Source organism: Rhinolophus hipposideros, assembly GCF_964194185.1.
Source record: "Rhinolophus hipposideros genome assembly, chromosome: 10".
NCBI classification, from domain to species: Eukaryota; Metazoa; Chordata; class Mammalia; order Chiroptera; family Rhinolophidae; genus Rhinolophus; species Rhinolophus hipposideros.
The window spans coordinates 86351784-86373954 of record NC_138056.1 but is presented as its reverse complement, the minus strand read 5'-3'; the positions used below and the strand labels follow the sequence as shown (position 1 = coordinate 86373954).

The following is a 22171-nucleotide window of genomic DNA, read 5'->3' as shown; positions in this document are numbered from 1 at the left end:
CAGCGAAACTGTAGTGGTGTGACTCCCCTATCTATGGCTCCGTGGGTGTCCCTTTTTGGCCTCACCATATCCTGCGTTCTTATGTGGGGAGCAGGAGCTGAGACCCCTGCATGACACCCTGCATGACAAATGGCGCAGTGAGCAGGGTTCAATGCCATCCAGAATCCCCAAAGTGGTAATGGAGGAGTTTATCCATATGAAAGCTCAGTTTCAGGAAGCCCTTAAGGAGCAGCGCTAGGAACAGGAGGTGTAATCTGCTTGGGAGAAATGTTACCCCTCGGTGAATTGGTAGGTCTCTCAAGCCTCCGGATCACCTGTTGGCCATGGCGGGCGTCACCTTCCTTTTGGTGGTCCGCTGCTGTGGTGGGCTCCTAGAGTTGTGGCCATCTGACACTGAGCCCTCCACCCACTCAGACACTTGGCACGGCGAGCAGGATCCCGCCGGGTAGGAATGGTGTCTGACTCTGGGCAGGAGGACAGGTGGCCCCCACACAGTGTGTGGTACCCAGTAGCCACTGTTCTCAGGAGTTGGACCCCCAAGGAGGGGTGGGAGGACATGGACGGCTCTCCGGCCAGCGTGGAGAGGGCCCTGCAGGCTCTGGCTGAGCGGTTGCCAGAGGAGGCGAAGGGTACAGCCGGCAGCGTGGGCTGGATGTTCCTCACGACCTTGCTTTGTAACACAGAGGACGCACTTAATGAAATAGCCCAGGTGCAGGACCAACAGTCCCAGTGGGAGGCGCTGGAAGCTCGGGTCTGCCTGTTAGAGGATGTGCCCCACAGTGGATACTCTGAGGCAGAGGTAGAGGAAGTGAATGGAGAAAATGTAGCTCCCAACCCCCAAGCCCGGCCCATCATGAAGCAAAAGGTAAAACATGAGCAACCTTTGGGCCCCGGGGGCGTTGCTGTCAGCAACCCAGCTATGACTGAGTTCACAACCTACACCCCTTACACTCCCACTGAGTTGCAGGAGCTGGGGAGGCGGTACCCACAGCGCCCCAGAGAGCCAGTCTTGGCTTGGCTACTGCGTTTATGGGGTGAGGGAGCAGACAACATTCTCTGCTCCCGAGGCAAGACGGAAAAGCTAGCCTTTGTGACGGGGCATCCGTCCCTGCGACAAAGGTTACAGAACTGCCATAGGTTGGCCCACGACCAGGGCAACCATTCTTTAATGGAGTGGCTCACTGCTGCGGTACACACAGTATGAGGACAGGCTGGCAAGCTGCCAGACACTGTGAGTCAATGGCAGTCATATATGGAACTTACTCAAATCATCTGTGAAGTGGGTATGAGACATGCTATCTTCAACCCTAATATGCGAGGGCCGGATGACAAGCGTTTTACAGCCAGCATGAGAGATCTGGTTTTGGATACTGCCCCTGCAAGTGCTTTTGGATCCTTGGTTGCCATTCTTACGCCCTATGTGGGGCGGCAGATCCTGAAGTTACCATCGCCATGGCCACCCGAGGGGATGTTGAAAGCCGGATGCAAAGGAAGTTAAGACAGGAGGTCCGTGCAGTTGAGACCTGGAAGCCCAAATCAAAAGTAAGGGGGCGAGGTCACGGGCCTCAGAGAGTAACACGCACGCAGATGTGGCGTGATCTTGTGGAGCAGGGGTTGATTGGGAAAAAAATATACTGACAATCTATGTACTCTTTTATTTTTTTAAGGGAAAAGGACTTTATTGGGGAACAGTGTGTATTTCCAGGACTTTTTTCCAAGTCAAGTCGTCCTTTCAATCTTAGTTGTGGAGGGCGCAGCTCAGCTCCAGGTCCAGTTGCCGTTGCTAGTTGCAGGGGGCGCAGCCCACCATCCCTTGCAGGAGTCGAACCAGCAACCCTGTGGTTGAGAGGACTCGCTCCAACCAACTGAGCCACCCAGGAGGCAGCTCAGCTCAAGGTGCCCTGTTCAATCTTAGTTGCAGGGGGCGCTGCCCACCATCTCTTGCGGGACTCGAGGAACTGAACTGGCAACCTTGTGGTTGAGAGCCCACCGGCCCATGTGGGAATCGAACCGGCAGCCTTCAGAGTTAGGAGCATAGAGCTCTAACTACCTGAGCCACCTGGTCAGCCCCCGCAATGTACTCTTGTTGGAACTTTGGAAACAGCTGCATCCGGAATAGCAATTTCAGGGAAGTCTAAAGGAGAAGTGCGAGAAAGCGCAACCCGTGTCCCTTCAGGACTTCATGGGGCAGCTTGAGGCCCACTCCTTTCATCTTGATTAGGGGTGAGGCCAAGGTACCAGGGTCAGAGGGGACAAGCAGGGACCAGAGGCTCCATGTGGAACTGTCCATACATTGGTCACCTTCTAATGTGCAGAGGGTTTTGGCCCTAATTGACACTGGCGCAGACTGCAGTCTTGTTTATGGGAACCCAGAATTGTCCCCCGGACCAGCAATCTGCATTGATGGCTATGGGGGAAAGACTGTGACTGTAAAAGCCGTTTCCTTACCACTGGGTATAGGAAGGCTTCCCCAAGTACCTACAAGGTTTATGTCTACCCAGTTCCGGAGTATATTCTAGGGGTGGACGTGCTATATGGCCTCAATTTACAGACGTTGGTAGGAGAGTTCTGTCTCCGGATCCGGGTAGTGAAAGCGGTGACATGTGGGCATGCTCACCACCCACCTCAAATGTTGCCGCAGCACCAATGCGTGGTTACAGTGTGACAGTACCGCCTGCCAGGAGGGCAGGAGCAGATTGGTCGTACAATTTTGGAATTGGAGAAGGCACATATTTGAGGCCAACACACAGTCCCTTTAACTCCCCAGTATGGCTTGTCAAGAAGCCAGATGGGACCTGGCGAATGACTGTGGACTATAAGTAGTTAAATAAGGTGACACGACCTTTGGACGCTGCAGTGCCTTCAATTCACGATTTGGTGGATTGTCTGACTGTCTGCCTGGGGACATATCACTATGTAGTGGACTTGGCCAATGCTTTTTTCTCCATTGACATTGCACCCGAGTGTCGAGAGCAGTTTGCTTTTACTTGGGACGGGCGGCAGTGGACTTTTCAAATTCTTCCGCAAGGATACTTGCACAGCCCCACTATCTGCCACTCTTTTCTGCCAGCTGAAGTCACGTGGCTGGGCTTGTAGCCCAGGATTTGGCACAGTGGAATCACCCATCCTCTGTGGCCTTGTTTCACTATGTCAATGATATTTTATGAACATCAGATTCTGTTTCAGATTTAGAGCAAGCAGCTCCCTCTCTTTTCTGCCACCTGAAGTCACGTGGCTGGGCGGTGAATGAGGAAAAGGTCCAAGGCCCTGGCTTATCCGTCAAGTTTTTGGGTGTTGTGTGGTCGGGTAAAACAAAGGTCATACCTGAGGCGATTAGTGACAAAATACAAGCCTTTCCTCGGCCGACCAAGGTCTGCCAATCGCAGACATATTTGGGTCTGTTGGGGTAATAGCGGAGGTTTGTACCCCATTTAGCACAAAGGGCAAGGCCCTTGTATAACATGATAAAAAAAAAGGGGGCCTCATGGGATTGGACAGAGGCTATAGAGCAAGGCTTTGTTGCCATGAAACGGGCAGTGCAGTAGGCACAGGCTCTGCAAATAGTAGACCCTGGCCGCCCATTTGAACTTGATGTTCACGTAACCCAAGAGGGGTACGGATGTGGCCTCTGGCAACGGCAGGAGCGTCTCCGGTTGCCAGTGCGATTTTGGTTTAAATTATGGAAAGCAGCGGAGGTCCGCTACTCTCTAATAGAGAAACAGCTGGCTGCTGTATACACAGCCCTAGTGGCCACAGAAGCCATCACAGGAACAGCACGGGTGTTGGTTCGAGCAAACTATCCCGTCCAGGGGTGGCTCCCTACGTGGACCCAGGGACCCAAAACGGGGGTGGCACAGACCACCACCCTCACCAAGTGGGGTGCCTACTTGGAGCAATGTAGCACCCTTAGCTCAAGCTCTTTGAGCACAGAGCTACAACAGGTCCTGGGGCCTGTGGAGCTTGTAGCCCAGGCTGAGCCAAGCGCTCTGCCTAGGGGGGAGGACTTGAGCCCTCGCCCTACAGAGAAGGACAGCCCCCAGTATCTGAGGATGCCTGGTTTACTGATGGTTCTAGCCAAGGGACTGCAGCTGTTTGGACGGCTATTGGTGTGCAGCCCAAAACAGACACCATTTGATTTGATACTGGGACGGGCCAGAGTAGCCAGTGGGCTGAGCTACGGGCTGTGTGGATGGTAATCAGCCATGAGCCTGGGCCCCTGGTTATTTGTACTGACAGCTGGGCGGTGTTCCGGGGCCTAACGCTGTGGCTCCCTACGTGGAAACACCAAAACTGGTTGGTAGGACACCGTCCACTGTGGGGTCAAGCCATGTGGCAGGACCTCTGGGACCTAGGGCAGAGAAAGGAGGTGACCTTAATGCATGTCACAGGTCACTCCCCCTTAGTGTCCCCAGGTAATGATGAAGCAGATGCCCTAGCACGGGTCCGATGGTTAGAACGGGCTCTTGCCACTGATGTGGCCCATTGGCTGCATAGGAAATTGTAGCACGCTGGAAGCCGAACCATGTGGCAGGTGAGCAGACGCTGGGGTCTGCCTTTGAAATGGCAGGCGATAGCAGATGCTTGCTATGTCTGTGCCCAGGACAACCCCCAATGGCGGAGGCTCCCCTGAGGGAGACAGCAGATTATGCGAGGGTGTCCCTAATTTGCTGGCAAATGGATTACATTGGACCCCTGCCTAAGGCCCGCAATGCGGTATACGCATTTACAGCAGTGGACACTGCTACGGGGTTGATGTTTGTTTGGCCATGTCTGGCTGTGGATCAGGGGCATAAAGTGGTCGCTCTACAGGCTGTGCGCCCTCTATGGGCCCCCCAAGTCATTGAAAGTGACAGGTGTACCCATTTTATGGGGCAAGAAGTGCAGCGCTGGGCTGCCAGGATGGACGTGCAATGGTTGTTTCATGCTCCGTATAACCCACAAGTAGCTGGTATGATTGAAAGCTATGGCGGCCTTTTGAAGCAAGGCCTCCGGGTGTCAAAACACCCTCCCACGATGCGTGACTGGGCCTCGTGTCTATGGAACGTCCTGAGAATCCTGAATGAGAGACCACGGAAGGGAGGACCGGCACCAGTAGAAGCTCTGCTACATCGAACGGCCGCTCCCATTCAATTACAAGTTACCACCAGTGAGACTGTTAAAGCCAGGCTATGGCAGAAATGGAAACATTTTGCTGCCAGCACCCACATGCTTGAAAGCAGGGGAACGGCAGCAATGGACTTGGCCCTGGCAGGTCAAAGGCCCCCACTGTCGATGGTTGGGCCTGATAGCCCCATAGGGGGCCGGTTTGACTCATGATTTGCAAGTGACGCCAGGGGTGGTGGCTGAGTGGCCACCTCAAGTGACTCTAGTATACGGAGCTCCCTATACGGGGATGATTTTGCCGGGAACCTATGTGCTCTCACTATGGCCTATTATGGGATCCCCTGTTCTGTTACATGTTGAAACTACGCAAGGGACCCCAAGCACTGCCATAAAGGTCTGGTACCACAAACCGGGAAAGGTGCCAGAGGCAGCGACCCTCCTTTCCCAGGACAAAAAGCTAGCATGTATCCTCCCAGATGGAAGGGATTTGCCATTGTTGGTTCCTAAGACTACTATTTCTTTCCGTCCATTGTGCCTTTAGCCTAATATGGCACAGGACCCCTCACAGAACACGCTTGTTGCATATACTGTGAGGCAAGACCCTGTAGGGGTGGAGTGTGGGGACAGAGTCCCAGAGAGCAGTTTCCAGGCTCTCGGCGTCACGTGGAAAGGTGCTGGCTTAGGTAGTAGATGGTCATCAGCTGTGACTAGTTGGCCATCAGCTGTTACCGGTTAGCCATTAGCTCTAAAAACTGCCGTGGCTATGCTAGGGGGTTGGTTGGTTGGCAGAGAAGCTGATTGCAGAGGCGTGGATTGCAGTTAGCATGGAGGATTGCAGTTGGCAAGTGAGGTTGGTTGGCAGAAAAGTGGACGGCGGATTGCGGATTGCGGATTGTGTGGCTCCTGCTTCCTGTGTCTCCAACTCAGCCGCCAGTGAGAATATAGAGGTATGACTCCCCTATCTGTGGCTCCGTGGGTGTTCCTTTTTGGCCTCACTATATCCTGCGTTCTTGTGTGGGGAGCGGGAGCTGAGACCCCGCATGACGCCCTGCATGACAGGGGTAATGGAGGAGCTTATATGTGTGAAAGCTTCGGAAGGCCTGTGAGGAACAGCGATGGGAATGGGAGGCACGGTCTGCCTGGGAGATTCTAGCCTCCGGATGGCAAACCACCCTCTAGGCCATAGAAGGTGTAGCCTTCCTTTTGGTGGTTGGCTGCTGCCGTGGGCTCCTAGAGTTGTGGACATCTTACACTGGGGCCACCACCCATTCGGACACCTGGCATGGCAAGCAAGTTTCTGACCAGCACAGGAAAAGCCGTGCAACTGCTGGAGAGCTGGATCCCCGTGGAGGAGTGGGAAGATGTGGATGATTCTCCAACCAGCACAGGCTAGAGAAAGCGAAGGTCGTTTTAGCCCTGTGGACTGGGAAGTGCTTGCTGAGGCAGCCCAGATGCAGGACTTGAAGTCCCAGGAGAAAACGCTTGGTGAGTCTTCAGTGGGAGATGAGGGTGAGGTCAAGGTCGTCCCTCATTCCCAGGTTGGGTAGGACTTGGAGCCCTCACCCTGCGGAGAGGGCACACGTTGTGAGGCTGGTGCACAGCCCTGGTGAATGACTGTGGACTATAGGGAATTGCCTTCCATCTCTGATTTGATGGACCACTTGACTGTTTGTTTGGGAACGTACCACCATGTAGTGGATGTTTGTTTCCTGTGTCTTGCTCGGCCGCCAGGGAGGCTGGTGCAAGAAGACCCCTTGTTGGGGGGGTGCAGGCGGATGTTTGCTTTCGTGTATCAACTGGCCTCCGTCGAGAATATGTAAGCACCTTGGCTGTGAGCCAGTGTTGTTTCAGCACGGTACCCTGAGAAATCCTTGCTATGCCCAAGAAGTCTGGCTGTGCCCAGGGAGTGGTGGTGCCCTGAGAGACCTGACTGTATCCAGGAAGTCTGGCTGTGCCCAGAGCGGCAATGCCCTGAGAGGTCCTGGCTATGCCCAGGGAGACTGCCCAGGGAGATTTCCTTAAGAAGCCCAGGAAGTCTGGCTGTGCCCAGAGAGAGTGGTGGTGCCCTGAGAGACCTGGCTGTGTCCAGGAAGTCTGGCTGTGCCCAGAGCGGCAATGCCCTGAGAGGTCCTGGCTATGCCCAGGGAGACTTCCTTAAGAAGCCCAGGAAGTCTGGCTGTGCCCAGAAGGACTGGTGGTGCCCTGAGAAACCCTGGCTATGCCCAGAGAGCTTGGCTGTGTCCAGGATATTACATTCACCTCCAGGCTCCTCGCACAGGGCCCCTCACGGAAGACACTTGTCGCGTAGATTGTGAGGTGAGACCCTGGAGGGGTGGAGTGTGGGGACAGAGCCAGGAGTGCAGTTTCCAGGCTCTCGGCCTCACATAGAAAGAAGCTGGCTCGGGTAATAAATGGCCATCAACTGTGATCGGATGGCTGTCAGCTGTAACCAGTGAGCCGTTGGCCACTAATATAACTGCCGTGGCTATGCTAGCAGATGATGGTGGCTGGCAAGTGCGGATTGTAGTTGGCACGGCAGATTGCAGTTAGCAAGTGAGGTTGGTTGGCAGAGAAGTGGATCGCAGGTTGCAGATCGTGTGGCTCCTGCTTCCTGTGTCTCCAACCCAGCTGCCAGCGAGACTATAGTGGTATAACTCCCCTATCTATGGCTCCATGGGTGTTCCTTTTTGGTCTTACCATATCCTGCATTCTTGTGTGGGGAGCGGGAGCTGAGACCCTGCATGACACCAGCCAAAGTAAAGAGCAGGAACTGTTTGGGGGCCTCAGTCCAGGCTGCTCTTGGCTGCTCTTAACCATTAGGTGTTTTGCAGAGGTTCTTCAGTAAACTGAACTCTACTTAAGATGCCACAGGTCCCACTCATAACTGGGATGAGGTCAAGTCAACATGACCTTTACGACCTCTGTAAGAGGGGAAGTGGAGCTCTAGGAGAACAGAGGAAGAGAATTACATTTTTCAGTAAAAAATCACACCTGAAACTAATAATAAAAACAAAATCAAAAGAATCACCAGGAAGTCCCCAAAGTAAGTCCTTCAACCCATTTATTTATAGACTCTGGGAGCAAGGACCCAAGCAAAGCCTGGTGCTCTTAGGTAGAGAATAAAGCAACTATTGTCCATACTCAAAGGTTGCTGAGGTACCCTTCCCCATGGATCTGGAATGATCTTCACTGCTCAGAAAGTTAACAGGAGGAATGCCGGGCTGGCCAAAAGAGGAGGCAGGAAAAGAAAGTCCTCGTTAGTCCTGAAGGCTATCACATCAGATCAAAGTGGAATCTTGGCCATGTCAGCCTGACTCCTGTGCAACAGCCCTGCCTCTGTCCTCCTGTGTCCCTACTGCTGTGTCCCCACTACCACACCCCTCCCACAAGCTGCTTAAGTGCCTCTCTTGGAGTGTATGAGCAGGTCCCGCTGCAGCCCGGACTCCAGGCTCGCAGTCAGCCTGGACACAGGAGGGTCAGTCAGCAGAGTCAATTTGTTGAAAACACCTCGGCCAAAGTAGTCAGCAATCACAGAGAAGCTGTCATTGGAGCACTTGAGCTACAGGGAAAGAGGAGAGAAGTAGGAATCAGAACTGAAGTGCTTGTTTCCTCAAATGAGAAGAGAAAAGCCCTGCAATGCTCCCGTGACTCTGAGTGGGTAGTCATCTACTCCACCCTTTCCCACCTGGTGCTGGAACTGATCATGGAGATCTCGTTTCTGTTCCTGGGCCCGGATCATATCCATGACCTTCCGGTTTTCAGGGAGGCAGGTGGGACAGTCGGCATCACTTTCCGAGTAACTCTCAAAGCAGTGCTGGTGGAAGGAGTGGCCACAGAGAAAGTGGACTGAGGGCAACTCCAAGGCACTGTTACAGATGCTGCACTTGGTCTTCTGGAAAATCTTCGGACTATAGGCAAAGGAGACCAAAAAGGAGTGGCAAACAGTGAGGGTAGGGCCAACAGACAAGTGGAAAGAGAAAGCAGCTGGCGTCAATGAGAGAGAGGACCCTGTTAAGGGACTTCAAGACCCTGCTCTTCTTACCACCTAAAAGGGGTCAAATGAGGACAGCAGCACCGGGCCTTCAGTGAATCTCAGTATGCTCCCAGTAAGTCCAGGTATCCTAGGGGGATACTTTTCTCTTTCAGTTTTCACAATTGCCACAAAATTATCTTTTAGGTCTTTATTCAGATGTGATCCTCTCAGTGAGGCCTTTCCTAAACACCTTATAAATTATCACACACACACACACACACACACACACACACACACGTCACCTTACTCCCTCTCCTTAATTTTCTCCTTAGAACTTATTACCATCTAGCATACTATAATATTTTGCTTATTTAACGTGTTTACTGTCTGTCTCTACCTCTACAATGTAAGTAAGCTCCATGAAGACAAGGCTGTTTGCGTTGTTAAGAACAGTGCTTAGGACATAATGGAGACTCAGAAAATATTTGTGGAATGAATTGTTTTCTACTACAGTGGTACCTCAATTTTCAAACATAATCTGTTCTGGAAGACCGTCTGAGTTCTGAAACGTTTGAAAACCAAGGCACGGTTTCCCCGTAGAAAGTAATGCAAAATGGATTAATCCATTCCACACTTTAAAAATCAACCCCTAAAACTGAAAATTTAGCATGAATTTTACTATCTAATGATACCAGAGATCCATAAAATTTATGGCGTTCGTAAACCAAAATGTTCGTCAACGGAGACGTTGGAAAACTGAGGTACCACTGTAAATATTTTACAATGCTAAGAGCTAATTAGACTTAAGTGTAGGCATTAATGTCTGCTATATATACTTACACATTATCCACCTTCTGTATTTTCTAAAGCAAAGTTTTTATTTCTGAATGGCTTCTAACCACAACTTAGATGTGTTTAGAAAATGTAAAACATGGGCATATACAGAAAGAAAAGTACCTGCTACAAAATAATATCCTCCAAAGCCCAATAAAAAATGATGTATGTAATAAACCATTCTTTGGAATTCCTCCATTAAAACAGTTCTTCAAGCATGAAATGCTCAAACACACTCCACATAATCTTTTGTCTATTAAAAGTATTTAATGATACTTTTGTGAAGAACAAGGTTATCCACTGGACCCCTCCACATATCCAGATGCCAACTACCTTGCCTTGAGCTCCTGGATCTCCTGGCGGATACGGGTGGTCTCCTCTCGGTACCGCCGCACCTGGAGCTCGTCCTGTGCAATCTGCTGGCTCTGTTTCTGCAGTTTTTGGACCAGGTAGTCCCGGATGACGGACAAAGTGGCTGTGGAGTTGTGGGCCAGGGTCTGTACCACTGAGGTTGGGGTCCAGGAGGAAACAAAACAATGAACCAAGCATCGCAACCAGCACCTACCCACCCACCCTGTCCTCCCAAATACCTAGAAGGGGTGGCATGAGGTTCTTGTTCTCAATATGCTTGAGCACAGCCGCCACATACTCCTTGCAGTCCTCCTCCTTGCGGGCAAAGTAGCTGAGGGCCTGCTCCCACAGAGAGGGGTCCTGCTCCCCATGGCGTTCACACACAGCTATCACCTGCCGGTACTGCTCGTGCTGCATGTGGTAGTGCATGATCTGCTGATACCTGGCGCCGGGGCAAGGCACACCTCAGTGGCTGTCCCTGGAAAATTACTTGGATCCTTCCCCCTTCCTTGAAATTCCCCAAACTCTTACAGCTTCCCCTGCTCATAGAGGTAAAGGACCCCATCCTGGAAGTCATGCATCTGGCAGAGGACCAAGGCTTTGTCAAAGACATCGCAGAAGCGGCCACTCTTCAGCAGGGAGATGGCCTCTACATGAAGCTTCTCTTTGACCTGGGGAAAGAGAGTAGAGCCGCTGGACGTAAGGGAAAAAAAAAGTCACAAGGCCTCTTGGGACAAGGCAAGTCAACTATCACTTCCCCTTAGTCCAGTTTCCTCTTCCGAGGACCATTTAGCTCCCAACAGTGAGGTGATATTGCTCTAAAGAATGCAGCAAAAAGTAACCACAAAAGATGGAAGGACTCTTTTCTCCAGGACCTCCTGCAGCTTTTGCCAGGCCTCACCTGTGGATCCTTCTCATGGGCCCAGTTCTGTAGTTGTAGCTCAAGGAGTGTGTCGTAGATGCCCTGCGGTGAGTCAGGCTGTACTTCACTCATGTGCTCTAGGAAAGCTTTCAGTTCTCGGGGGTTGTTGGCAAAGATGGGGATGAATTCTTCTGAGTTGGCCTAAGATGGGAAGGGAGGAGAGAAGAGGCAGAGGGGGTATGCTTGGTATCCAGGAGGCCCCTAAGGTGATCCCTGTTGTGCCACGGCAGTTCTCCCTGAGGCCTCACCCTGCAGCCTGAAGCCTCCCAGTCACCTCGTCCTTCGAGGCCGGGCCGATAGTTAGTACAAAGTCCCTTCAGCAACTGGGTCATCTGTTCTGGTATATGGTGCATGAGGATCTTGCCATAACGTTTCATGTTGCTCTCTGCCTGCTCAAAAGGCAGCTTGCCAATGTACCTAAGGGCTTCTTGATAATTCTGTGGAGAGGTAAAAGGCAGAGTAAGTGTATGCTCCTGTCTCACCCACCAGGAAGCACTGTCACTGTTCCGGGATGTCTTAGAAAAAAGAACAGAGCTCTTTGTGACAACATGGATGGATCTTGAGATTATAATGCTTAGTGAAATAAGTCAGACGGAAAAAGCAGAGAACCATATGATTTCACTGATGTGTGGTATATGAACCAAGAACAACAAAAGAACAAGACAAATGAGAAACAAAAACTCATAGACACAGAAATAGTTTAGTGGTTACCAGAGGGTAAGGGGGGAGGGGGATAGTTGATGAGGGTAAGGGGGATCAAATATATGGTGATGGAAGGAGAACTGACTCTGGGTGGTGAACACACAGTAGGATTTATAGATGATGTAATACAGAATTGGACACCTGAAATCTATGTAACTTTACTAACAATTGTCATACCAACAAACTTTAACCAAAAAAAAAAAGAAAAGAGCTCTGAGTCAAGAGACTTCCCTACCTTGATGTCCTCTAGCTGGATCTTCAAGTACCACTCATGATGTGCATGGTTCTCAGCTAAATAGAGGGCATGGGAGTAGTAGCCAGCCTGCCGGAGGACCTTGATGGCGGTCTCCACATCGAAGTGGACTTCACTCTCACTCTTGGTCTGCCAGGGAACATTAGATAACATCATTCAGAGAGAGGTTGGGGCTGGGGAAGGGAGAGGAAACATGCATCTGACTCTAAGACCAGATTCTTAACATAAAGTCCATGCTTTTAAAATATTATCCTGCCTCTCAGAAAGTTTCTAAGAGCCAAAGTCTTCCTCCACCCCTACTATTGGAGGGATTCCTTTAGGGACAAAGGGCTTCCCCAATGCTACTTCCCTGTGCTTAAATACCATGGAAAGTTCTGGCATCATAAAGCATTCCCAGTTTATAGACCAGAGGGTCCTGGTCCACTAATAAGGTCAGCTTTTTCCTCTCCCTACAACCTGCTGAAGAAGGGCAAACCCTGGTGGAGCCAGCTCATGCTCAGTGGGGCTCTTGACGAATCCCCCAACCACCACCGCCCTGCACCTTGATGAACTCCTCCAGCTTCGAGCTGTCCTTGAGCTTGGTATAGCAGTTGAGCAGCAGGGTGGTATGGTCAGCATTGGCCAGGGATTGCCGGTGCAGGGTCTGCAGGTAGGCAGTCAGGTTGTGGATACGCTGGGCATCCAGAAACTTGCGAATCACATAAGATGGCTCCAACTTTCCAATGGTTCTAGGGAGACATGTGCATCAAGTAGCACGCAGATCACTGTACTTCTCAAACTCTCATGTGCATAGGAACCACTTGCAGATCTTCTTAAAATGCAAATTCTGTTTCAGCCGATCTGGAGTGAGGCCTGAGAGTCTGCATTTCTAACAAAGTCCCAGGTGATATCGATGCTACTAGACTGTGGACCACATGAATAGCAAGAGCACTCCAGAGCACTGGTTCTTAAAGTTGGCTGAAAACAGGAATTCTGGAGAGGTTGGGAAAGAAGCTAGGCAGGTTCCTAAAACTCCTTCTTAGAGCAGAAAATTCCAAGAATTAATGCCAAAGAAAGTGTAGAAGCAAAAGATAAATGAAATGATAAAGGGAAAAGGGGTTTTCCCTTTAAAGACTCAGGTTGAAATGAATATTAACAAAGGCCAAGCTAAAGTTTAAAATAACAGGTACTCATCAGATCAGTCGCATACTGGTCATGTAATATTCGACCCTAAACATTCCCTTTCCAATAAGGGATATTGTCTTATCATTCAAGGCATCATAGTTTCTGCAGAAAAAAAGGACAGTTCCTGGTGGAGTCCACCCCTTTCCCCTAAGCACAGGTATCAGCCTATCTGGCTGCCTGTCCCTGCATCCAGAGCTATGTCCTAAAGTGCCTGCAGACTGACCGGATATACTGCTGGACGGCCCCATCATGGTTGCCCTTGCTGTAGAGATGGTCTCCGTACTGCATGAAGATCTGGGCCAACCCATCACTGTCTAAGTGCTGGCTCTTGGCCAGGTTAATTGCCATCTCAAATAGGTTCTTCTTAAACAGCATCTGGAAGGGGAGATTAGAAAATTGGTAGAAACAGTCCTGCGGAGACATTTTGAATGTACCCACAACACACAAGCCAGACAGTCCTGAAGTTCCAATCTGGCCTAGATCCTAGATAGAGGGAGACCTCTCAGATACTCCCAAGACCAGTATCACCTCACCTCAGAGGCTCTCTGCAGAGTGGACCCTGAAAGTGGGCTGTCAGCCATTACTTCCCTCAAAGGTCTCATCCCAGTCTGTTTACCTTGTAACTACCCTAAGGGAGCTAAGTAAGTCTGTAACCTGAAGGGAAGGAAACACTCTGGCCAAGGGGACTTGGTGAGCCTGTTCCTAAACTATGTCTGCATGCTTTGAGCAGTTCTGGGAACTTGGTGGCCTTGCCTCCAGTTTGGTCTGTGTGTCCTTCTCCTGCAGTGCATGGACCCGCCCATCCCGCGTCAGCACATACAGGGAGCCCCACTCAGCAAGCACATCCACTACATCCTCAAAGACAGCGCTATAGGCTATGAACTTGTTGCACAGGTCATAGATGTTGAGAATCTGCTTGTCGGAGCTCTGTGAGAGCCTGCTGGTAAACTCTGACCTGTGTGGGAAAGAAAAGCACCAGATGTTTGTACCCTCTCTGCTTCAGCTCCCCTTTATTTCCTTTCCCATGACAACTTTGGTGCTGCCCATCCCACACAAAACAAATCACTTCTTTGGCCCCTCTAGCAGCTCATCCTATAACATGCAGCATTGTGTTGGCAGTTGTAAGACGAGAACATATAGACCTGATCTTACCCCTATGAGATCCTACAACTAACATAGGCAACAGACTGAAAAAGTAAGTACATCCGAACATCCATTCATTTAAAAAATAATTAGCGCTGGTGTATGTAAAACACTGTGTTTAGTACCGAATGAAAACAAGCTAACATCTGATAGGGATTACTTCCATCATGCAGAAGACCCCACTGCCCCTTTCATGTGGCTCAGAGTAAAAATACTTAGTCCTACTACTCAATCCCTTGTTCCTCTGCCCCAATTTATTTTGACTAAAGAGTAAAAAAACCAATACCAGGTCCAAAATTCCCTGGAGCATTCTAGTGCACCAGGGATGCTCAGCAAATGTCTGCAGCAAAAACACATTTTCTCAGTAAAAACATTATAACTGAGTCTAGATCTCAGCACAATCTACATAAAATCAAAGGAGGAGATTGACACGATGTAGACATCAGGGTTTTGCAAATCGGGTTGATTCTGGGGGACAAGTCCAGCCCTCTCCCTTTCCCTTCTCCCTGGTGTTCTTACTTGGGAGAAGCCTTCTGGTCACGAGAGACAATGACAAGGTAGCCTCTAAACCAGTGAGCAATGAGTTTATGGCCCTCAAAAGCGAAGCAGGGCCCACGTTCATCAGGCTGGTACAAGTAGACACACTCATCCCCGGCCACTATAAACTGCAGGTCCTGAGAAGGGTCGCTTAGGGCTGAGCAGCGTAAGCCACAACCGTGGGTGTCCAACTCCACACGAGGGTAGTCCTTTCCAGAAACTATATAGGACTGTGAGAAGTAAGAAAGGGGTTAACAGGCTCCTTTTGAGGAGGTGGCGTCTAAGCCTTCCCAAAGGTATTCCATCTCCATATTAACTCTTTCTTTTTAGCTCTTAGCATACTAAGACTTTCCGTGGCTGCTTGCTTTCTCCATTAACCACCACCCATCCACAAAACATATAAGCAGGGACCACGTTTCCTTCCTCTGTATGTACTAACTACTACAGGAATTCAGCAAGTAAGAGAAATGCAATAATCTTTTACTGTTTTAACTATTCCTGAGAGTAGGCTGTTATAAATTAGGAGTACCAGGAACCAGAGAAATAAAGCAACTTGTTCAATGTCACTTAACAAGTTAATTAGGAAAAATTCAGGTCTTTTACTACAAGCTCAGAGTTTCTTTTTCCTAACTCTAACTCTTCCCAGTATCTTAAATGAAGAAATAAAATATTAAACTGAGCAAATGATTCAAGACTATACGATAAAAAATGTAAGAATCCTACCTCTCTTGTTAGTTCTTTACCCTAGCCCCCTGACCAATGGAGAAGCCTTTCCTGCTTGCCTCTAACACTAGTCATACCTGAACATTCTCTGTTGTCACAACAAACAAGTGAGTGGTCTTTCCTGTTTGGCGAAAGGCCAGTCCAGTAACAGGATAGTTGCCCTTGTGCAAAATCTGAGTCTTGCTATGCCGGTCCCGAGTGATGTCTCCTTTGTTCAATGTAACACTGCCATCTGTAAAACCTGCAGGAGAGCAGGAAACAGCACTTCACCGAGGCTGAAAGACCAGGACGCACAGACCAGGGGAGAAAAAGACCATTTGAAGCACTCATTAGAAGTGACAAGCTTTCTCCTCATACCCAAATTCTCCAAAGGTTAACATGAACATATGTACTCACTGCTTCATTTTTAAAAAAACAAGACTAAATGCTTTCCCATTCCAAACTGTGGTCTCATGAAAACAATGAAGATGAGCTGCAGAAGCAACTGTGAAGATAATCTATAAAGAATCCTGCAGTGTTTGCTTTGCCTTCTTTCTGCTTACCGATGGCCATAAAGTTGAGATTTTCATGGACAGTCAAACAAGACACAACAGTCGGCTCTGTTCCTGGGATGGCAGGGAAGATTCGAGTACAGAGTGGATTGCCACCATCTCTCTTCTCCAAGTTCCAGATCTTTACCTATGGGCACACCTCAGATGTGTGAATGCTAGTCACCCTCCAACAACCAACCATTCCCAGGCTTATGGATCTTTCCCATTTCCTTTCTAGGACTCACCAGGGGGTTGATGCCCTCTTCATCCTCACCTACAGATGCCAGAATATTGTGCTGCTTCAGTTGATACAGGTGTGTCACCCGTAGTTTGTAGGCTTGGAAGCCTGTAAGCTGTAGGGAGCGAGGCAAGAACCAGATCTGGCCTTCCATATGTGCAGAGTAGTCAAGGAGCCTCCTTTCCAAGGAGAGATATTTAGACCAGAACCCAGATAACAACTAACATACATGAAGCTCTTTAAATTTTTCAAAGGTTTTTCCACATATTATCTCCTGGGCTCCCCATCTTAAAAAGAGTGAAAAGAAGGCCAGAGTTTAGTGGCAGCAATATGAAGAAGGAAGCAGCACACTCCTGATCTCATTTAACCTCCTCACCCACAATATTGGACAGGGAAGATAATAACACCTTACATAGGTATTCGTCTTTTAAAGCCAATTTGCATTCTTTCTTTTGATTAATCTTAAAATAACTCTGCCAAATTGGTATTTTATACCCCTTCTACAGATAAGGAAATTGAAGCCGGAAGAGGTTAAATGGCTTGCCCAGGATTACTCAGTTGGCAACAAGTCGGACAATGGACATTCATTTTTCTCCCCTCTGACCACAGAAGGAGCACTGGGCGCTCATCTAAAGGAAAGTGACGCGTAACACGAACCCCTCTGACGGACAGATTCCATCCCAGCTGGATCTCTTCAGGGAATCGGGGAGGTAAGAGACAGCTCCAGAGGAAGGATATCTCCAAAGACTAGACTCCCTCGGCCTGAGTCGCAGACAGTGATGCCAGGAGGGAGGCAAAGAAACTTGGAAGCAGTGGGTCCAGAGGTAGGCGCGGGCCCGGGAGCTGCCCCATCATTGCCCAGCGGTTCCTTCACCAACTCCTTGTCGAAGAAAACGAAGCGCCGCCACTGCAAGTAGGCCGCCATCTTGGCCGCAGGCCCCCAACCTGGGGGACAGAGGTCACGTGAAAGAACCCGGCGGATCACGTGACACAGCAATTTCCCGGAGCTTGGGCGCACTTGGACTCTAGAGCTTCCTGCTGCTGGGAGAGTGGGCGGGGCCGCGTGAGGTAGGGACCCTGCGCGCCCTTGGTTCCGCGGTTTGCGAATTTTCCGGCTCTGCAATCGCTCTGGCTAAAATGCTTTTAAGAGTTCGGCCCTCCACCTCTTTGAGCATCAGTTTCCTCTTTTATTAAACCTGTGGACATTGAGGGATCAAGATGAGGGATGTCAGGCGCTTTGTGAATTGTAACCCGCTGTGCCTAAGTGAATTATGTTCTGACCTCACAGGACTGCTTTGAGGCATAAATGAACCAGTGTGTATGAAACTGGTTTTTCAGCTGTGGGAAAGGAGAAATAAAATTAAAAGTTTGTGTCTGCCACCAGATATAAACTGTGAACCATATACTCAGTGTCTTGTATTTGTTTTTGTGTCCCTCTGTCAGAGTGTGTGGCTTGTAATCTACACGTAAAACATGTTTCTAAAGAAGCCAGGAAATGTTAATAGGGCAGGAATTCTTATAAGAAGAATACAGCAAAAAGTCTGGAAATGGCAGCTATGAGACCTGAGGGATTTAGCAAGTGGCAAGTTTCTAAGATATTCCATGGTCACCTGCAATTCCCAACTCTGGCTAAACCAACTGTCCACGTGGAAAACTGGGTGTTTGTGTATCACAAGGAGCTATGTACAGGACTGACATCAATATTTTGAGAGAGGATGATGTACCACCAAAAAAATGGCCCTGGGATTAGTATTTGTGAAGTTTATTTTTGCACTCACCCCCACCACCCGTTGCCACACACACACTGCTTTTTAGTTTCAGAATATTTTACTCTTTATTCCCACCAACCTGAGTGTGGGGACAAAGCCCCAAAAAGTAGTTTCCAGGCTCTCTGCCTCACATAGAAAGGTGCTGGCTCGGGTAGTAAATGGCCATCAACTGTGATCAGATGGCCAGCAGCTGTGGCTAGTTGGCCGTCAGCTGTAAACCATAGGCCATTGGCCACTAATATAACGGCTGTGGCTACGCTAGCAGAAGGGAATGGGGGCTAGCAAGAAGATGGTGGCTGGCAAGCGCGGACTGCTGTTAGGCAGATTATGTAGATCCTGCTTCCTGTGTCTCCAGCCCAGCCGCCAGCGAGAATATATTGGTTTGACTCCCCTATCTATGGCTCCATGGGTATTCCTTTTTGGCCTTACCGTGTCCTGTGTTCTTGGGCGGGGAGTGGGAGCTGAGACCCTGCACGACAAATGGCGCAGCGAGCAGAGTCCCCCGCATGACACTGAGTTCCCAGAGAACAGGGCGGTATCTTGTTTACCATGAACGAGGCCTAACAGGCCTGGTAGATGCTCCACGTTTGGTTGAGGAATGAATGTGAATGATTTTCCTTGTATTTCCTCCTCTCCTCAGTCTCGTTGACAGGAAAGGTAGTGTCCATTTGTCTGAAATGTTAAATGAGGGGAATAAACTGTCCGGCCACTGCCAGGCATACAGATTTCCTGACTTCCAGCTCAGATTTCTTTCCTCTTTGTCACACAAGTATTGAAATTGTTTCAGGACTTCAACCCATGGGCAGAAGCACAAATGGGGAGTAGATTAGACCCACTTTCACCTACTGAGCATATTCTGCACTACTCATTAGAATTTTTAGATAGCCTATCAGTTGTTAAGGCTATGAATATATATTAAAAGAAGCAATATAAAAACAAAGATTTGAACAGCAGAGTGGCATCTTTGTTGTTGATTTGGGTGCTCCCCTTACTGTACCATGGCAGAGGCCGAGTCTTCCCTGAAATCTAAACCTGGTAAGGCCTGTGTCCACTGGATCTTCTTATTGATGACGGTTCTGACCTGCCAGAGCAACCAACATCTCTTCAGACTTACTGCCTTCCTTCCTTCCTCCTTTGACAGATATGTACAGAGTACTCACTATTGCTGGAATTGTACTAAATGTTGAGAATATTATAAATATGAACGAGACCTGGTCTTGCCCTTTAGGGAGCTTGACTATTACAATAGGGGACAAAAATAGACTGACAGTAACCAGCTCTTAATTTTAAGTAGTGAATTATACCTAACGAAGTGCTTTCACTTTTCATGGACTCTTCATAGCAAGCATCTGTAGAAGTAGCATTATCTCTGATGAGAAACGGAGTCTCAAAGAGGTTCAAGTGACTCTCTGGGCAAAAACACCAAAGTTCTTTGGAAATAAGTTGAGAGTTCTTCAGTTCCCTAACCTTTAATTAGTTTGTTGGGACGCAAAGCTAGACTACTCTTGTAAGGACATACTCCATGTCTTTTAGTTATACTCATTTAAATCCAGGAACTTCAGGTGAGTGAGGAAGATAAGCAAGCAAACTGCACAGAAAATGACTGACTGTGTATACAAATTCACTGAAAGTTCTGCATACTGAGAACTTGAGTCTGAGTGGACTAAAGATAAAAAAGCAATTCAAGTTTTTAGCTTGAAATTAAAGAGATCACAATTCAAAATTAAGAATTGCCTGGTAATCCCTTCTTTTCCCCTTCAGTAAACTGTTGCCTCATGTTGTACAACAGTCATATCCAATGGGGCAAAACAGGAACACTTCTTGTTCCACTTGCAAACTTTTTTTTTTTTTCATTTGGATCTCTGGGTAGAAACTAGTTTCTACTACTGAAAAGTCTGTTTTTTTCTCTTAGTCCCTAAGAAGGCTAGCAGCAGTTTCCACTTTAGGGGCAAGAAAGTCAATCTAAAATAAACTCAAAGGTCTTGTAGTACAAAAGAACCCAGGGCTCCAAAGCTACAGTGAAAAGAGGAAAAAGAAGCAAGTCGCTGGTTTTTTATTGTGAAAATCTGGCCTACAAAAGGGAAATAAAATTCCCCATGAACTTGGCAAAGCATTTAACCAAGTTTTTAACTCTGCAATAGCACCTTTTAGTTTTATTTCTCTAGACTAATAACAAAACCAGTAAGTTAACTAAAGTGCACTTGGTGCTTAGGATGTCCCAAGTACTGTGCTAAGCATTTTACCCTTCTTTAATTTTTACACCAATCCCATGAAGCAAGTACCAGCCTCTTTTAATGATGTGGAAACTGAGGCCCAGGAAAGGTAAACAACTTGCCAGGAGTCACATAGGTAGAAATTGGTGGAGTTCACAGGCAAATCCAGGTTTGTCAAACTCCAAAGCCCCATATTCTGGGTGCTCAATTTAATTATTTTTTTTAGAACACTCAAGTTTGAATTTGTTAATAAATCTGAATGATTTTCTATGTGATCATGAAGTCACAGAATTCAAGAACCTTAAAAGTCTTGCTGTCTCTTTTTGACACATAATAATTCCTATCTCAATGCAAGCTGGGAAATATTCCCAATCCTTTGTCTCCTCACCCAATTCCGTATCCTATTTAAATTCATAATACCAAGACTTTTAAAGTGTTCTAAAATATTCTAGTGTTATTAAGGATACAGGGGGGCTGTCATTCACTGCTGTTGGCGAGTGCATATTGGTAAACCTTTCTGGAGGGTAATTTGGCAATGCAGATCAAATGCCTAAAAACAGGAATTTAAGCCTGCATTTCCACTTCTAGGAATTCATCCTAAGTAGATTATAAGGGATTGATTTGTATGAAGATTTATCAATAAAGATGTCTATTGCAATTTTATAATAGCAAAAAGAAACAACCTAATTGTCAAATAGCAATTTTGTAAGTAAATTTTTGTACTTTCCTATGCTACAATTCCATAAATATAGCCACTGAAAAATCTATAGAGGAAAAATATGACATAGGAAAATGTTCTCAATAAATTAAATGAAAAACAATCACAAAATATTATCTCCATGAAAGTTTACAGTGTGTGTGTGTGTGTTTGTGTATATTGATATACATCATAATGCTAAAAGTGATTTAATCTAGAAAATGGAATTGTAGGTCGTTTTTATTTTATTCTTTTTTCCTATGTTTTTCCAGTTTTCTTCAATAACCACATATTTCTTTTGTAATTCTAAAAACATTGTTGTAGAAGTAGAAAAAAATTTATCCTAGTGTAGCTTCTCCTGCTAAAAGGTTATTCTTTCCCCCACTTGAGTTTACAGCAAAATCACATACAAAATAATTTTTAAAATTTTTATTGAATATAACATAAAGTGTACATACTACAGCCCATTGAATTTTCACAAAGCAACCAGCACTGCAAAAGAGCATTACCAGAACACTGAAGCCTGCCTTATGCCCTTTTCTAAACACTACCTCCCCACAAAGGAAAGCACCACCACAATTTCCATCACTGTTTAGTTTTCCATTTTTAAACTTTATATAAGTGAAACATAAAGCATGTACTCTTTGACTTCTGGCTTCTTTCATTCACTATTATGTTTGTGGGATTCATTTAAGTCATCGAATGTAATGGTAGACCATTCATTTTCATTGTTGTATAGAATTCCATTGTGTGAATCTACCGCAATTTATTTATCCATCCAACTATTGATGGGCATTATGTTAGTATTCAATTTTGGGCCATTATGCATAAAGCTGTTACAAACTCTCTGGGTGAACATATGTATATATTTGTTAGATACAAATCTAAGAATGGTTGCTGGGTAACAACCAATTTTTTAAATTCTCCAGGATGTTTGCCCTGATCAAAACTGCCTGTAGGGGTGGCTGGTCAGTTCAGTTTGTTAGAATATGGTGCTAATAACACCAAGGTTGCTGGTT

General features: G+C 47.7%; 1 protein-coding gene across 2 annotated transcripts; it reads right to left on the bottom strand.

The window, feature by feature from the left end:
- Positions 1–8106: 8106 nt before the first annotated feature.
- VPS11 (VPS11 core subunit of CORVET and HOPS complexes) lies at positions 8107–17482 on the bottom strand. Of its 2 annotated transcripts, none has more exons than XM_081062691.1 (16): positions 17212–17482; positions 16481–16629; positions 16248–16383; positions 15783–15946; positions 14965–15212; positions 14056–14257; positions 13526–13677; positions 12680–12866; positions 12121–12267; positions 11432–11620; positions 11163–11324; positions 10793–10932; positions 10501–10703; positions 10244–10415; positions 8789–9011; positions 8107–8662 (listed from the first exon to the last, which is right to left on the bottom strand). In XM_081062691.1, exons 1-16 carry the CDS (start codon positions 17396–17398, stop codon positions 8498–8500), a joined length of 2826 nt encoding a protein of 941 aa, XP_080918817.1. In that variant the 5' UTR covers positions 17399–17482; the 3' UTR covers positions 8107–8497. The 2 variants fall into 2 exon arrangements, with proteins under 2 accessions (XP_080918817.1, XP_080918818.1); XM_081062692.1 differs by having other exon boundaries at positions 8140–8662; positions 16481–16760; positions 17131–17415.
- Between the last annotated feature and the right edge of the window lie 4689 nt (positions 17483–22171).

Excerpts from the sequence above, each read along its gene's own strand:
- VPS11 (XM_081062691.1), bottom strand. The coding sequence starts at position 17,398 with ATGGCGGCCTACTTGCAGTGGCGGCGCTTCGTTTTCTTCGACAAGGAG. Across the intron at positions 15,947-16,247 it reads TCTCAACTTTATGGCCATCG|GTTTTACAGATGGCAGTGTT; the intron begins GTAAGCAGAAAG and ends GCTCTCCTGCAG. Across the intron at positions 9,012-10,243 it reads ATCCAGGAGCTCAAGGCAAG|TCCGAAGATTTTCCAGAAGA; the intron begins GTAGTTGGCATC and ends CTTTGCCTATAG.